Genomic DNA, 17,928 nt, shown 5'->3' with positions numbered 1-17,928 from the left:
GTTTTACTTGTTCTAAACATGCCAAGTGAGATCCGTGTAAATATAAGCGAGTACGCTCAAAAATGCATTGATGGGCATCTAGATACGCTCAAAAATGCATTGATGGGCATCAAGTTTAGGATATATCATCATATAAATCTCTATCATCTGTTAACAATTCAATCAGTAGAAATCTTGTTGTAACCCTACACCACATGCTGTGTAAAATCCAGTATGGGTATATGATGAACACACGAGTCTAGCCTTAGACTTAACAAACTCTGGCCAGTTAGCATCCGAGTTCTTAGCTCTTTAATAGTCTAACACTGTGTTAGATAGCTAGTGTACCATTATGTGACGTATGTATAGCCCAAAGTAATTTTGCTGATTAAGAGCTTACATAATGTCAATGAACAAGACAAAAGTAGCCTGATATCTCACCTGTAGAATGGAAAAGCAACACATTTTGTCTTACATGATGAAGCATATACTTGCGTGGATGATGGTTGCCCCAAATTTGATATCACCTTTTGGGCAAGGTGCAAGGTGATATGCACCAAAAAATGCAGGAAAGTTAGACTAAGGATGCTTGGTGAAGCCAAATATTCCCCACTCTCAGCTGGTTGTTGCAATCCTATGGCAGCAATTTTTTTCCTGGTATCTGATGATCAAAAGTTTGAAGTAATTTCTCCCAGTGGCTACCATAAACTTCTCTGATTAACCAAACTTTTAAACTATGCCCATTCATCAATAATCATAAATCTCTGTAACTGAAAATCTTCCTGAAGCCCTTTGTGACCACAATGTGTCAAAAGATTGAAATTTTTCCTTCAAGCAAGCCCTTGTGATCACATCAACTTGTCTTTTTATACTTCAAAGGCAAGCCATAAGCACACATCTAAAACGGAATTGCTTAAGAACACAACAGAAAGGGCTAAAAAGTGTCCTCAAATACATTTTTGATTGACAATTCACTCGAAAGTTTGGAGTAATTTTTGAATCACAACACTTGTACTTGCATTTGATAGGTAAGGATGTTTTGAACTTTTTTGAGGTTTTGAACCTCCAAAATTTCTGCAGTTCATTTCACATGAAGACTGCTTTTGGGGGAAAGGAAGTGGATGATACACAGATTTTTTCCATGAAGGGTGATTTTGGCCAGACAAGTTGATACATAACCTGTTATGGCAGTCTTGTGGTCTCATGCAGCTTAGGGCCTCTTTTATCTCTTCCTCCATCTAGACCCCATCGGTCCTTTGTGAAGATGTGCAGCAGCCCAAGTCCACAAAGCTCAAGAGGGTGTTTGAATTTACATATATCAGTCTTTAAATCCACAAAATTTTAGGTGGCTCCCTTCAAATGTTGAGCAGAGAGAGAGAGAGAGAGAGAAAGAGAAAGAGAGAGAGAGAGAGAGAGAGAGAGACATTTTGACCCCAGGGGTCTGACAAAAATTGTGGATTCAGAGACCGTAGCAGCATTAGATCTGCAATGTTTACCCACTTTTCCACTAGGCTATGTCCACAAAGTTCCGTGCTCGTCATCAGATCAAGCATGCACACATTCACCTGCTTATTGACACATGTATGCATGATAAGCTGCAGTAAAGAGAGTAAAACTTATGCAGAGGTCTCCATGTGTAGGAGGATCATGGCCCTTATCACTGCTCCAACTGCAGCTTAGGAAAAATCCCTGTGTTTTAGTAGCAATGGCCCAAGCATTGTCCACACTGAAATGACACAAGAATGAAAACCAAGAGTTGGTGAATGAATGAAGCAAGCTAGATGCCCAACACTAACTACATGTGGGTGAAATCTTTGTTGGTTGTATCCTGTCATTATTTAAAACATATGAATGTCCGTATAGCATATGCAATGCCACTATTATAACAATGTAGATTAAGGAGCAAATCATGACATATTTACCATAGAAGCCAGCAGCCACCCATTGATTGATGACTTTCACCCAAACTGTAGACCAGCCAAAATCTATGCTCCACCTGGGAGAGAAAAGGGAGAGGAAAAAAATGTATAAAGCCCATTAGGTAAGAGCAGCAAAAACCCACAGTTCTAAGCTGTATCTTCCTTATTTGCAATGACCTCACCTTTCCATAGTTTCTTCCAAATCCCAGCCAATAAAGAGCATTAGGAAGTACATAGCACCCAGACAGAATACAAAGTGAAAGAAACCATAGCCATATGGTACACGCTCGTTTACATCTGGCTCATCATGTTGGAACTGTGACAAGATATGTAACAACACCTCAGCAGAGTTCCTTCATGGAACTGTAAACACATGTTTATCCACCTTTAATTCAAAATCCTCCACCACTTACTGAAAGTGTTTTTGGTTCAATGCCCACAGAGAATGTCGCAAGTATTAGAGTGAATGCTCCAAGTAAAAAACTCTATACAGAAATCAAACAGTGGTAGTGAGATTCCTTGTCCCAAACTCCATGCTAATAGTTGTGAGTCTGGGGAAAAAGAAATGTTGACAAGAATGCATGCACGCACATGCATAAGACACTGCATAATCAACTACATACCAACACAGTCACCCAGTCTCCCCTTCCATCTAACCGGGGCTTTGAGTTACAAGATTCTGATGCAGGTTCACTGCAACCATGTACTCCAGATGAGAAGTATGTCTTGAAAACGTACCAAAAATTTTAGTATGACATTGCTAGGACTTTCTATTGTATGATAAGATTCATCAATGCCTTTGTGTGAGGAATGTTTGTTTCTTTCTATCATAGTAACATCGGACAGGTTTCAGGAGGGATGGGGACAGGCACAGGGAAGAGGACGGGCACAGGAATTGCCATGCCTTGCCGGACTCTAACATGGACATGGGACTGAGACAGGACTGAGACAGCATGGGGACAGGATGGGACTGGGGTGAGAAGCTAGGAAATTGCTGTCCAATGTCACTAAGCTTTTTGTCTGTTTGCAATCTAAAATGGCCCACCTTAAGTTACTAGGACTTTCATGTTGAGCCATGGGAAGAGTCCTTACCACTGCAATAACCAAGATGGACTCTAGGAAGAAATCCCTACAGCCAAGGCCACAAAGCAGGATACAACACAGATTCAAAGTGGAAGATGGATGATGTTATGATCTACCGCAGCCACTCTGAAGGACAAGGAGGCAGAGGAATAAGAAGAAGATGTAGAAGGAAGAAAAGGAAGGAGAAGAGGGAGGAGGAGGCGGCGCAGCAGCAGCAGGAGTAGTGGGAGTAGTAGGAGTAGTAGAAGAAGAAGAAGAAGAAGAAGAAGTAGCAGTAGCAGTAGCAATAGCAATAGCAGTAGTTAGAACTTACGAGAAAGAAGAAGAAAAAGGAGTAAAAGGAAGGAAGGAGGAGGATAATAATGAGGAGGAGAATAAGAAGAAGTCCTTCAGCAGCAATAGATGTCAATTATAGAACCAGTCAAGATAGTGGAACTGCTATGGCCAGCTCTCTCTCTTTCTCTACCCACATTGGCACCAGGCTGACTAGAACGCATCATTTGCCAGTTTGTCATTTATATGGAAGTCCTGTCACTCTCTCTTGGATCATTTACAGGCTCAGCAGGTCTGCTCTTGGAATTACAGAGCCTTACTATTTGATGCAGAGTGTGTTCTCACTTGGGAAACCAGGTATTCGCTCAGAACAGTGGTCCAAGTATAAGGATATGATTGATAAGTCCGCATTCAGAGACTTCTCTGATGCAATATGAAGAGTTTCCCTCTTGAATATGCAAACTTGGGCCCATCTCAAATACCCTCGTGCAAAAATTAGGAGTGCATACAGGGAATGGATTGTTGCAGGAATTTTCTCCTAGACCTTAGATTCACTGCCAACTCTTGTTTAGGCTAGCCACCCCACAAAGCAGCCAGCCAAGAGTAGTGTAGCCTATGCTTGTAGCTACTTACTATATCATCATTTATTCGAGTCAACTTGGGCTGTTTCTTTTCAAATTTGGCCCCACTTTTCAACTTAACTTTCTACAAGCACAAACAATTATGCTACAACCTCATAGCCTAAAAACTCAAATAAGACATCTCTTTGTTGAATAAGGTTAAGGATTATCCATTTGAGATATTTTTCATCCCAGTTGACATTAACCCACAGTGGAGTGTATTTTTCAAGAGCAGCTCAGATACAACTCCAAATGGCAATAAGGGTGTGCATAATGCAAGATTTGTCTTTAGATACGTGGTATGATGTTGAATATCCACATTGATTGTGGACTTTACTCACTTGAATAGAAAATCTACATCATCATGTTCTCTCTCAAAAATGATAGCCACATATAGTCAAGTCAATGTTCAAACACACGATAGAGTCCAATAATGCAACTGTAAATAAATTGCGAAGTCTTAGACACCATAAGCAATGCTCCATGTTACAAAGTCTTAGACACCATAATGCAACTGTAAATAAATTGCAAAGTCTTAGACACCATAAGTAATGCTCCATGTTACAAAGCTGTAAGGCCTTTGAAACAAAAGGATGAGCCCTAAAAATGATCCTCCCTTAGTTGAGATTCCACCCTATAAGATTTTTTATGCCCAATTTGGTGAATTGAGGAGAACCATATTTAAGTTCACAGCAGTTACTTGCTACCAGACTTGCCAATACTACATTTTAGTATGTTTGGAAAGAAGTTCACAAATATGTGTTAAATATGGCATTGTATAGATAGCTGGTAAGACTATCCAAAACTGTGACAATACCAGTGTCTTGCACTAGAATGCCCATCTATAGAGGCTTGGTTAAAATTCAGACCTTTCTTTTGAAACCTTGGCACAACACAGATTCATGACTGCACATAGCATAGATTCATCATTCAAAGCTCTTATGGCTGATCTGAGCTTCCAAAGCACAATGCATGTATGTTCTTCCTTGCCTGGCATTAGCTTTGCATTAGCTTTAGCAAACCCATGTTCATCAAATGTATACCACTTTGCAAATCAAACACATGTTTGTATGACATTGGAACTCAAGCACATTATTGTGATTAGGTCCAAGCAGTGTAATAAATGGATAGCCTAGTGTGGTTAGAACCTGTATGTGTAACCATGAGGTTGTGGGTTCAAATCCTATTGCATCACAGGTAAAAGTACTGCATGTTGCTGTCAGCTTTGCAAGATCAACCTGTTCATTGGCTCTAGCCCCTAAGATCAAAGGTGTGGAGATGTAACAGGTTGGGCCCCAACTTGTGGAATATTTTACATGAGTGAGAATGTAATTTTGCATTACAAATAAAACCATGGATTTTTCCAAGGCAGAAACTATGGGCCTGTAGTCTCACAAACTTTCCAATCCAGTAAGCCAAGTCCCTGTGGTATGTATTGAGCAAAAATGCTACAGAATTATGACATGAGAACAATTGTGCTGATTCAAGTAATAAACTATTACCATAAATAGTATTCACCAAGAGATGACTTCTATTTGACTTTGTAACTACCCTTCTGTTCCAAATATTTCTCAAATAGTGGGCCTATACAAGTATTCATGCATCTGCTTCATGTGCGTTCCATTTTATTCAAAGTTTACCTTAACAATGCAGACCAGCCAAGGAAGACAACATATAATGCCATTAATCCAGATGTCAGTAAACCTGCATTCACCTGCATTTTACAGTCATTTCAGAGACATTGATGCACCTATACTTAACAGTAGAGCTACTAAAAGTCATGTTGAACAATACCTTGGAATGCAAGGAGATACTTGTCATCACTTGAATCAAAATCAATGTCCATGTAATGAGGAAGATATTGAGCCCACAAGATGCATGTGGTGCAAACCAAATGTACATCATGGTGATTCCGAAAATTGAAACCACAAAACACCCTAGGGAAATACAGAGCATTGGCATTTGGCTGCAAAGAAAAAAAGCCTGGCTGGTGAAAGGTGTTCCAATGCTTGTTACAAGAAAGGAACTAGTAGAGCTTTAGAAAAAGCAAGCTTCTGCTTGTGTACAGATTACTGCACCTTGAAATATATCACAAAAATGTTCACTCTCTATGCAGTGAAGAGTCGAGACAAGGATTGTATTGGACATCTGAGATAATTTAATTTACATATGTCCTTCACAGTTATAGAGATATTAATCGTACCAGAGGAATAGTAGAGATCCTACAGTTGCTATGTGGTGCAAAGGATCTCACATGTATGGTCTGTAGCAATGAAATATGCGTGCATGCATGCATGTGTAGCATCAAACAGGAATGTGTTACATCAACATACTCATGGTCTTATGACATTGAAGGCTTTACTGGAAGCAACATCACTTCCCCTACTTGAGTGACTGAAGTCCCTAGTTATCTAGATCCCGCCATAAGTACTCTAAGGCAGAGGCATAGGCCAAGTTATTGTTGTACAAATGGGCTGGCAGACCCCACAGCAATGCAGGCCACATCCCAACCTACACGCCTCCCTAGTAATACCAGATCTAAAGAGGCACTAGGCCACAGGGCATTTGATTTAATGAAATATGTGTACACCCATCATCAGAAAGGGAAGAAAAACAAAGAGGAAAAGTTAAATCTCATGTTTGATAGAAAGACAAAAGAGAAAGATCTTTTGACTCAAACAGAACGGTCTACTCATATTGGAATTGAATAGTTGACAGAAATCAACTCTCACCATTGTTTAATATTCTTCTCTGAAAGCCAACTTTCGTTCCACCAATACACGACGTTCAGGATAGCAAGCAGCTGAACTACAAGAAATATCCTACATCATAATTCAACAGCAAAGTAAAAAAACAAATAAAGAGCCTATTGCTGTTCACTTGAAACTCACACCTTCCAATAACATCTCAAAGGAATGTAATCTCAAGTTATAAGCATGCACAAGCAGACAAGACTTTCACACATGAGTTTTGCTCCTCTACATCTCCTTGCATGCATATACATCATCATCAACGCATTAAACAGGCATTGTACTCCATATTTATTCTTGCAGAGATAAAACTAAACTGCTCTCAATGCAAAGCTTCGGAAGAGATTGATCAGTTTACCCTCCTCCAAACCTGGCAACTTCACCTGCACAGCCAAGACCTTGGGGATTAGAATCCACATTGAGAGACAGGACTACCATTCATAATAGCTTGTGAAACATGCTGTACAATCAAGATATTGTTGAAATTTTATTACATCCATGATTTCATTTTCTTGGTTAAAGGTATGCCGATGTTTTATTTCATCAGATAGTGTGTCCTAAAGTGGCATGATAATAGTCCTTACCATAGAATTTGACAGATGTCGGTGGCATGAAGAAAGGAATGATCATGAACAATAGCCACAAAACACTTTTAAGGGGCCACCATCCAGTGTTCCATAGATCCCTGGGATCCCCAGTTTTCTGTGTACCAACAGTACTTACATACATGATAAAAAAGAAACACTCCAAAGGGTTAAGGAAAAATCGAAAATTTTAATTGCCTATTTCACACGCTCTTAAGTTGTCATTCAATTTGTTAGTAACAAGGTTCGTCACATGTCCCACGATTGCATATTGATACAAAAGTCCACAACTTATAAAAGCAGGGGCTAATAAACAAACTTGTCCTGCAAATAATCAGAATCAAATCCTTGGGACAGACATTATTCAACAAGACAGTGAACTAATTTTGGTGCTTCTAACAAAATGTTTTGCTCTACAATGAAATTGTACACGTGAGAGTGTCAGCAATTCTGTACAATTTCTATCACCACTTAGGATACAAAACAACCAAAGCTCACCCGGAGCACACCCTCAGATCCTAAGCATATAGGATTCCCTCCACAATATTTCAGATCTGCAAGCAATGAAAACCCACAAAAAGATGTCAAAAGAAAGAGAATATCAAATACTGATGGATTATACTTGTGAATTAAGTTTTCACCATGGAAAGGGGTCACTGATTGTAAAAAGGAACAACTTGTCCTTTCTTAGTTGAGTAGAAGTTTCTTAGGGGCTACCAGCTTATACTGAGTGCCTGTAAACTGAGAATAAATACGGGAATGTCATATACAGCAAGATTGTCGAGGTAGTGCAAGGAAAAGGAAAAAGGGAAGAAAAAAGCGCTATGAAAGGCCAAAAACCAAGTGGATGGCACAACAGAAAGCCTGGGTTTAGTTGGCTGTATTCTCCCTGCTATGCAATCATCACTATGCAGTGGCACAAGATGATAATTCCTTCATTAACTCAGAATTTCAGATCCCGCTGGTGGAAACCATGGCTGTTATCTGAGCACACAAGCCCATAGAAGTTTTTTGATTTCCAGATAAAGACACACACACCCGAATGACCCTCCTCCTCGGTGTCGCTACCGAGGGGGGCAGACCAACCAAGTGTTTGAGCGGGCAAGAGCCCTGACTTAGATGAACACACCAAGTGAATGGAGGCGTCCGACCGAGAAATGCACCCAACAAGACTTGAACACACCACCTCGCCTTATGAGGCGCAAGTGTTAACTGCTAGGCCATCACTTTTGGGACAATGTTTCAAGTTCCTTGAGATACAGCTGATTTCGTTGCACAATACTAAAATAGCCTACAATTTCATGTTGAGGGGTATGGATGGCACTTATGGTCCCATTACTACATGTCAAAACAAAGTGTAAACCCCACACAGCAGTATAAGAGTGTTGTGGTGTAGGATTGATAACTCAAGCTACACCTCACACCTCTAACACTCTCCAACAAAGGATACCTTTCTAAGGTAAACAACATGGATTCACCTAGTCCAACAAACAAGGGCTAGGTTTCTAAAGCCAACAACATGGTCTCCTAGCACCACTGCCAAACTGAACTTATTTCGGCCATAGCTAAATCTGTTTCAATTGTTAAACAATCCAAGAAGTCACGACTGAAAAACAAAACTTTCAATTTACAAAATAGACGAAAACTTAATAAAATGGCGAAAATGCACTAAAAAAGTTAGCTACCAACACCATGCAAAGGGCACTGGTCTTGCCAAAACTACAAAGAGATTGCCAGTGAGTTTTTATCTCTGTTTGTCTCTTTAAGACCATAAATAACAGACTTTTAAGCATTGGTTGGTGCAGGATGGCAAAAATGCACTGAAAGAAATCATTACCAACACCATGGAAAGGGCCCAATTATGGTAACGCTTTCTCAAATTAGCTAGGTTTTATTGTTTTATATGATGCAGAAGGGAGAGTTTGTCTCATTTCCCAAGCAGAACTTAAGATTTCCTCGACTTTGAAAAAGGATTGTTCCCCTAAAGCTGCAAGCTTGAATTCAGACCTCAAGAAATATTTACCATTTTGCTGATTGTGGCAACGGTATAGGCAACAAACAGACCAGTTTCACATGATCCATTTCACGGACAACCTTACAACTCATCACCACAATCAGGCTTGCTGCTATGAGCAATTAGAGGACAACATCAACGAATTTTGCTAGAGGACTTATGAAGAGTCTTATTTTGCTTTCGTTTAAAAGTTTCTGATTTGGCCTCCTAATCCCAATAGTCCATACTAAGTGCCACAGGACCTAGACTATATCTCTGCCCCCAGTCACATCACATGAGTCTACAAGAAATTCTGCCAACAAATTACAGGAGTAGACACTGCATTTGCTAGTCATGATTGTTTTGATTTGATGATCTTGTCCTTCAAGTTTGATGCCAATCCACTACCTTTAACATGGGCCATGCACAAATGAATCCGTCTATTGAGTTCCTTCCACTCTACTGGACACCAAGAAGTATGAACGGATTGTCACATTCAAATGTTGCTCAAGGGGAGGTGGTTTTCTATTCAACCATACCCACAAGACTATCATCAGCTGATAGGTCTGAGGGTCTGCATGGAGGTTCAGGTCTGTAACACAATATTGCGCCTTTTTTTTTGGGTGGGGAACACTAGTCATCTCTTTGCTCAGTTCCTCTCATCCACACTCTGATGATGGAGTAATCTTTTTCATCACTCGCAAAGGGACATTTGGTGACAAGATGGAGAGTCCACTAGCCATTTCTTTTCTCAGTTCCTCTCATCCAATCTATGTTGATGGGATATTCTTCTTCATGCCTTCAGATTGGCAAACAGACATTGGTAAAAGGTGGAGAATCCACTGGTAAAGGTGATGCAGTCAGTAGACTAGACTAATTTTCCACAAACAGCTCCATAACTGCTTTGAACAACAGTAAATCTAATAGTTACACCACACCAGTAGCACATTACGAATACTGATTCATGAAACAAACATCACAGCACATTTCACTCAATGCAGGATCCAAGACAGGCTGCAGCACATTTCACTCAATGCAGCATCCAAGGAAAATTTGAGTTGGCTTTGATGCCAAAGGAGTACTCCATTCCCCCCTCTTCTCTCCCTCTAGAGACTAGAACAATAGAAGATTAATCAGAACTATAACTGAGGTAAACATGATAACAAAACGTAGTAATATGGGACAGCCATTTTCTAGCTTCCTGTCCCAGTCTTGTCCCGTCCCCATAATGTCCTAGTCCCATCCCCAAGTTAGGGCCCCCTCTCATGGTGACGGGATGAAAATTCCTGTCCCCATCCCCAACGCCCATCCCATGATACTATGCAAGGAAACCAACGAGGTGTTGGCACTAGTACACTTACAATTATCTGGGTAAAAGTCACTGAGATCATATTAGGTTGGTCCTACTACCTCTTGCTGCTACATGATATGGCACAACTGAATTCCAATTTCCACCGAAACCACTTGAATCTCACACACAAACATATCCTGTCTACTTTGTATCTGTCCACTATCCTGGAAGGTTAATTCAATCCTTCAAGTGGCCCAAACTTGGACTCCTAAGACACTCCTACTAATCGCTTGAATGGTGTATGCACACAATCCTACCAATCACTTGTGGGTGGTATGTACACTAATCTTCTACGGACACATTTGGATTCAGCTTTCTAGCTAGATAGATGTGCAATAAGATTATTCCACAGACTATTTTGACATGTGGCATGCCAGTGCCAGCAGTTTGTGCCAAACAGATGACTCCCCCAACAGACAACTCGCCAACTTTGGTCTACTATCATTCATAACCCATTGCTACCAGGAATAAATGCACGATCATTATGTGCCATGATCAGTACGTGTTTCACATACTATATCCATCAAGACCTTTAAGCTTTCTTTCATGAGCATCAAGCTCCACTACACAACATTGCTTGGCCTATAGATTGGCAATTTTCATTGCCTCATACTATATTAGTTAGCCACCCTCTAAAGCACCCAGCTAAAGATGAGTGAGTATCTACCCTTATAAGCCTACATTTTGTTTCAATCACTTCACTTTCAATAAGTACAAGGATTTTCTTTGTTCTATTCTCTATTGGGATGTTAGCCACCTTCTCAATGTAGGCCTGCTACATATGCCACAGATCCATTCCTTATGCAAAAGGTATTTGGTCCACAAACAAAGAATATGGTTTGAAGCCTCAAACTGCCACGCTAATTTCAAATCTTCAAAGACCTCTAAAAACTCTCCAAGGAAAAATGGTCTGGCTTTGGCATCAAACACTGCAGAGACATATTCACAAACTCTGACGTTTGAGTTGCCTTTATCAACATAATGGCATGCAAACATAATATCTACTACAATGCCGAACTGATTGATCTGAAATCAAGCCTCCATGGCTCGTGTCCAATTTTCTTATAAGATGATTATTCAACATACCAGCATCTCAGGGATGGAATAGAGTTCTGTACTGACTGGTACACATCATACTATGCCAGAGGTGTTTTGATATGGAACAGAAATAAATACTACTTACATGGAAGTTCAGAAAGTGCCTTGTAGCTGTAGTCACGGACCATCCAGGCAATCAGGACAGTGAGCAGGAATAACGATGCGTAGATATATCGTACAAGCATCCGGTTGGGGCCAACACAGGTGCGGCCAAGGCACGTGTCAGTCATGCAATCCGCGCATGACTCTGCAATGCAGTCCCTGGATATGGGGTCTCTGGAGCTCCGGCGCACTGCCCGGGGTTCGGTCGGCATTGGGGGTTGCGTCTGTGCGGAGCTCTGCATTGCAGGGAGTCCAATAATGGAAGCAGAAGAGCATTCCCTGCTCAACTTTTCACTGCTGAGCGACAGAAACACTCAATGGATTACCTCGGGGGGCAAAGGGGAAAGCACTCGGTGCCCTTAGGAAGCTTCAGGTTGCCCAATTGGACACTCTATCTGGACAGGGAGGCTGAGTCAAGCTCTAGAGCTTTCCAGCTTCCTTTGGTCCACATTATCACAGGATGGTACATTTGCCTGTCACATCATCAAGGAACACACGTTTATCTTCAGAAGGCTACTCTGCAGCCCAGAAGACTATTCTGTAGAGCTCTCTCTCCTATGAAGGCAATCAATGGGGAAAGGAGAACCCGGCGGCAGGGAGATGGTCTAGCTGACGGGAAAGTCGGGAGAAAGGGTTGAAGAGAGGTGAACGATGCCCAATTCACATGGAGCTGCGCAGTGGCAGTAACATCGGTGTTTTTGTGTTTTTGGGTTCTTGTTGGGTAACGGATTCATAACTTTTGATAGGAAGCGCGCAGCTCCTCTTTTGGGGGTTTTCAAAAAGGTTGCCGGTTTCTTGGCACACATCTCTCTCTCTCTCTCTCTCTCTCTCTCTCTCTCTCTATATATATATATATACATATGTATATAGTGGTAAGCTACTACTCACCCGGTTCAAATCTCCCTTTTTTCTATACTCGTACTACATGACTGTAGTTGAAACCCAAGACTTTCTGGCCATCACTAACCAATCGAGTTACACTCATTTGCTCTCTCTCTCTCTCTCTCTCTCTCTCTCTCTCTCTCTCTCTCTCTCTCTCTCGACCACAACAGAGGGGGTTTCATCCATCCCCAATTGCTAATCATTAGCAAAATTGTACGTAACAATGGATATCAAAAACACAAGCACATATAGGAGGGACTCTGCCTGATGCTTTCTTGAGTTATGAGCACATGCCCATTTGTGTTGCTCCAATGGGTAGAAAAGTGGAGAGAGAGATGAAGGTGGCTATACAAGAGGGGCTCTCCCTAATGCTTTCTTGAGTCACGAGCACGTGTCGATTTGTGTTGCTCTAACAAGTAGATAAGGGATGAAGGTGGCTACACAAGGTTGGCTAATGACCATGCTAGTCAATACATGGAGGTGTGTTCCGTCAAGCTAGGTTAGGGTTTCCACTTGCTCTTCCAATGACAATAGTGAGGGGGCCCACTATCAGCTCAAAACATCTTAATCAAAACCTTGCTTGAAATATTGCATGTGCCCAGACACACATATATGTGCACACGCACGCACTGCACACACACACGTGTGCGTGCACGTGCGCGCACACACACACACACACTCTCTCTCTCTCTCTCTCTCTCTCTCTCTCTATATATATATATATATATATATACATATATATATATATATATATGAACTTAGCACTGCCCATTACATGGAGGTGTGTTCCGTCAAGCTAGGTTAGGGTTTCCACTTGCTCTTCCAATGACAATAGTGAGGGGGCCCACTATCAGCTCAAAACATCTTAATCAAAACCTTGCTTGAAATATTGCATGTGCCCAGACACACATATATGTGCACACGCACGCACTGCACACACACACGTGTGCGTGCACGTGCGCACACACACACACTCTCTCTCTCTCTCTCTCTCTCTCTCTCTCTCTCTCTCTCTCTCTCTCTATATATATATATATATATATATATATATATATATATATATATATATATATGAACTTAGCACTGCCCATTAGGGCATATGGTAAGCATCATTGAACTAGCCTATACCTTGCTATCTCGAATAACACAAGAAGTTTTTCACATTTTCCCATGTGGAAAAAGGTTCTCTATTCCCTTGTTTTTCCTTATAGTAGGACCAATGTTGACAACCCCTTGCCCCCAAACGTACCTAGCTAGGTATGTGGTCCCTCCCTCAACAAAGGCTAGTGATGTTGTAGTATTTCACAATGTGACTATTACATTGGGAAATTAGCCTAGAACTTATTGTGTAAGAGCTTAAAGGATATCGATTTACACTCAAAATTTAGTCACTCAAGGTGTTTCCAACCTTTTAAACACTCAAGGGTTTACCAATCATCCATAGGCTCCATCTCAAAGTTATAGTTAACTTGAGTTAAGTGGCCCATTTTTAGACTTGTTGAGTAAAGAGCAAATTTAGTCAACTTGTATTCACTTTTTTGCCTAAATTTTATCTTCTTTTTTTTAAAGACACTTTGCTTGTTGGAATTAAATTGTGTTAGGAACTCACTCTTCTTGTAAATGATAGGGCAATGCTAAAGCAAACTCTAATGTGCACTTGTTTTGATGTTCAAGTGGCTGCCGTAGTGGGGTAAGCCACTTGTTTTATCAACCTACAAACCCAACTTCAAATCTCACTTTTTTATTCCTATTACTAGATGATTGTATTAGTGTAGGAATTGCACCTGAGACCATCTAGTCACCATGTGTGCAACCTACCAACTAAGCTATCCCCCCCTTCTCTCTCTCTCTCTCTCTCTCTCTCTCTCTCTCTCTCTCTCTCTCTCTCTCTCTCTCTCTCTCTCTCTCTCTCTCTCTCTCTCTCTCTCTCTCTCTCTCTCTCTCTCTCTCTCTCTCTCTCTCTCTCTCATAAAGAAAGTCTTATAGGCTATTAGCCACCACTAAGGCTAAGGGACATTCTTATGCAAGCTAAATTTGCTTGGAAGGGTAAACAACCATTATAAACATGGATGTAACATTGTGGACTTGTACTCTATCAATCTTGGCACTTATAGTAGTGAAGGGAGGGGTCTCTAAAATAGGACAATTACTCTTATTTTTACCATATGAAGTCAATCCCATGTGGAATTGATGGAAATTTCACTAGCTTGAAGAGATATCTCTCTTTCCCTAATGGTGATGGGGTCCACCACTACTTTTCTTTGTGTGTGGACCATAAAATTAGCGCATGTAGGGATGGACTTTAAGGCTTATAGAGCTTAATCTTTAAGGGCCCCATCATGCAAGGTCATAGTAGGGGGAGGGAGGCTAAATATCCCCCCAATACCACACTATAGTGCACAATCAACATGCAAGAATAATGGTTTGCTTAACCCTCAAAATGCGTACAAGATCTCTCATAAGTTTACTGTATTATCATTGTTTTAAGAGCACAAAGGTCTATTATGAGTCAATGTAAAAGTTGATGGACTAGCAAGCCAATCATGCTATGAATTCTATCTAATTAAATGTGTCTTTCTTCCTTCTTTGTTCTCAAGCTAAGATAGATGTGACCATGTCACTGAGGTGAAACATTAGAAACCCCATTTCCTTTTTCTCACACCTTATATGAAGGGGCTCTAAAGAGCCCTATCAAACCAAGGGCTACTAAGATTGTAGGAATGCAAGGGGAGACTAATCCTATCACCACAAAACAAGTGCTCACATGGGGACAAACAATGGGGATAGGCTGCAAGTTTTAGGGAGGCACTATTTGCTAAACTAGTTTGAGGAAGGAGGCATTGAGGACGAAGCACGTAAATTTAGGAAAAAATGGTGGATACCAAAGGGGCGAGGAGGGGGATCAGATATAACCATTTTGTGCTCCAAAGTGAAAAAGAAAAAAACCCTTTTGACCAAGGGCTAAGGGAGTAGCACCACCTTTCACTCCCAAGTTTGAGAGTAAACCCTCCTTTACCAAAGGTTAGGGGGGACCTCATTTTCAAGGCCAACTTTTGGTCATGTAAGGTCTAGCATTGAAGGCTTTTACATGTAATCTCTAGCATTGAATGCTCTTACATCATGCATGTACATTTAAGGTCTAGCAATGAATACTCTTATACGGGGAGATCTTCTTGTCTTCTTGTGCATCATTAAATTCTTTACTATTTTTTTGTTTTAGATTATTTTTTATCATTTGGAGCTTTCATATTAATATTTTATAGTTTCATATTTTGAAAGTGAAATAGTGCTTATTTGTATTAAGTTCTCTACTTTTTATTTTTCTCTCCTTATATCTAGCAAGGCCATATCCAATCTTTGGCTTTTATTTTTGTTTATTACCCATCCTAAAATGAAAGTATGATTTATTTCTAGATTTTGGGTTATCCCCATTGTTTAGGGTGCTTTAATTTGCTTAGAGGCTAGTTAAATGGTTGTGTATGGATCACACAAAAAGATAGAGGACCCTCATTAAACTTGGAACTTTCATCTTAACCTATATGAACACTTGTATATACATTGCAAACAAAAAAGTTTCACTGATAAAATATTATGGACGAGGTGATTTTATTTAATACTAAGTCTTGAGATTTATAGGTCATCATTCTTTCGCAAAGCAAATATCACCCACCTATAGCTAAAAGCTTACTTTACAAAATAATTTACCTCATCAACTGGATCGTCTTCACTAAACATTAGGCCCTAGAAGAAACATTGATGGCCTCTGTTCAATTTGCAAAGTCTTTTGTGCCAATAGATTGGGATCGTACTGCAATATGGGTTTCCTATTGCGGTCTGGGTTTATTTTCATAGTTTATGTTCACTTTTCAATAATCTACAATGCATCTTGATAGCCCAAACGTTAGTGTTTTAGTCTGGCCATGGATAACTAATCTTTAGGGCCTTTATTGCCCTATGGAAGACGATATCCTTGCCTAATAGATCTCCCCAAGTGTGCAACTAGATGGTCCCTCCACTACCACTACAAAATCCTTAGTCTCTAGGTAAAGAAGGCAAATAACATGGCATATCCAATAAGGATGCTTGCATTGTCCCAATAATACAATACCTTTTGCCAACCTTATGCATACTTTGGCAATCCAAGTTGTTTACATGTCAAGCTCTAATGACTTGTTGGAATTAGAAGAAATTTGTCATAATATTGATCTAAACATTACTTAAGTATTGGCTTTTGTGAATTCTCAAGATACCAATATGATGTCGAATTTTTATGGGTAAGTTATTTTGCTTAAGAAAAATTGTTTTAGTTATGTTTTTTTGGGAATAAAATAATCACAATCATGGTTTCTAAAAGGTTTGCACTCTAAAAAGTAGGCATCCATAGCATGGAGCTACTTACCCCAAATGCTTACATGACAATATTGGGATATGTATCAATAATGTATAAATAATTTTGTACCATCCAAAAGATTTGTTTGGACCATTTCTCTTTTCAATTATGTGACCCTTACGAAAGTGGACTTATCCATTTAATGGTCTTACATCTAGAGACCTCCTACATATTTTTACTTTCTTTTCATTCAATGCATTTTATAAATTTACCTTATCTTACAACACTTACAAGTTATTTCTTACATTTTACACCGGGCATGGCCATGCTCTTGTTCACATTTCTACGCTATTTATTTTGTAATGCAAAGCTTTGCTTCAATAAAATAAAAATGAGATATTTACAGTATCTTATGAGATCATTTTATGTTGTCTTTGGGGATTTTTGCTAGGTTCTTAAGCTCCATCCCAATATGATTTTTATTTCCCTCTCTATCAACAAGATATTTTCACTCTTGTTGGATTGGACAAAAAGGTAGGATGTAGGCATGATTTGCTACTAAAGTAACCAAAGTCATTAATGTTAATGCATTGTATGATTGGCTTATAATTGATTTTAAATGTATTTAAACTATTTGCTCTCTCCTTTTAGGCTCTATTGGGACTATTTTGAATAATTCATTTAGCCTTACATTTAACTAATGTTTGATAGGATGGTTGTAATCATGATTGTTACATGGTAGGACCATTTATGTGGATGTTTGTAATCATTACTCTTTTTTCATTCCATGCTTTTTGTCATTCTATTTAGTGTACTTATACCATTACATGTTACTCATTACCTCCACCTTTTTAAAGGATAATAGATTTTGTTCACATGCCAATATGAACTCTTTATTACCTTCTCTCTGAAATGAACTCTTTGTTTCCTTCTCTCTGGATCTGGAAGGACCATTGTCAATAAT

The 17,928-nt window shown here is 39.9% G+C and overlaps 1 protein-coding gene across 2 annotated transcripts; it reads right to left on the bottom strand.

Annotated features, from left to right (window-relative positions):
* Nucleotides 1-915: 915 nt before the first annotated feature.
* Nucleotides 916-12,470, bottom strand: LOC148020999 (uncharacterized). 2 transcript variants are annotated; one of them, XM_087698822.1, is made up of 12 exons: nucleotides 11,736-12,470; nucleotides 7,689-7,762; nucleotides 7,209-7,368; nucleotides 6,983-7,007; nucleotides 6,607-6,696; nucleotides 5,669-5,840; nucleotides 5,515-5,588; nucleotides 2,522-2,591; nucleotides 2,312-2,383; nucleotides 2,081-2,214; nucleotides 1,902-1,975; nucleotides 916-1,705 (listed from the first exon to the last, which is right to left on the bottom strand). In XM_087698822.1, exons 1-12 carry the CDS (start codon nucleotides 11,992-11,994, stop codon nucleotides 1,656-1,658), a joined length of 1,254 nt encoding a protein of 417 aa, XP_087554948.1. In that variant the 5' UTR covers nucleotides 11,995-12,470; the 3' UTR covers nucleotides 916-1,655. The 2 variants fall into 2 exon arrangements, with proteins under 2 accessions (XP_087554948.1, XP_087554949.1); XM_087698823.1 differs by having other exon boundaries at nucleotides 7,209-7,326; nucleotides 7,707-7,762.
* Between the last annotated feature and the right edge of the window lie 5,458 nt (nucleotides 12,471-17,928).

The sequence above is a fragment of the Lygodium microphyllum genome, chromosome 18, assembly GCF_053477565.2.
Source record: "Lygodium microphyllum isolate KBCC chromosome 18, Lygodium_microphyllum_v1.1.10, whole genome shotgun sequence".
In the NCBI taxonomy this organism is placed as follows: Eukaryota; Viridiplantae; Streptophyta; class Polypodiopsida; order Schizaeales; family Lygodiaceae; genus Lygodium; species Lygodium microphyllum.
This window is presented reverse-complemented; position numbering and strand designations above follow the sequence as displayed.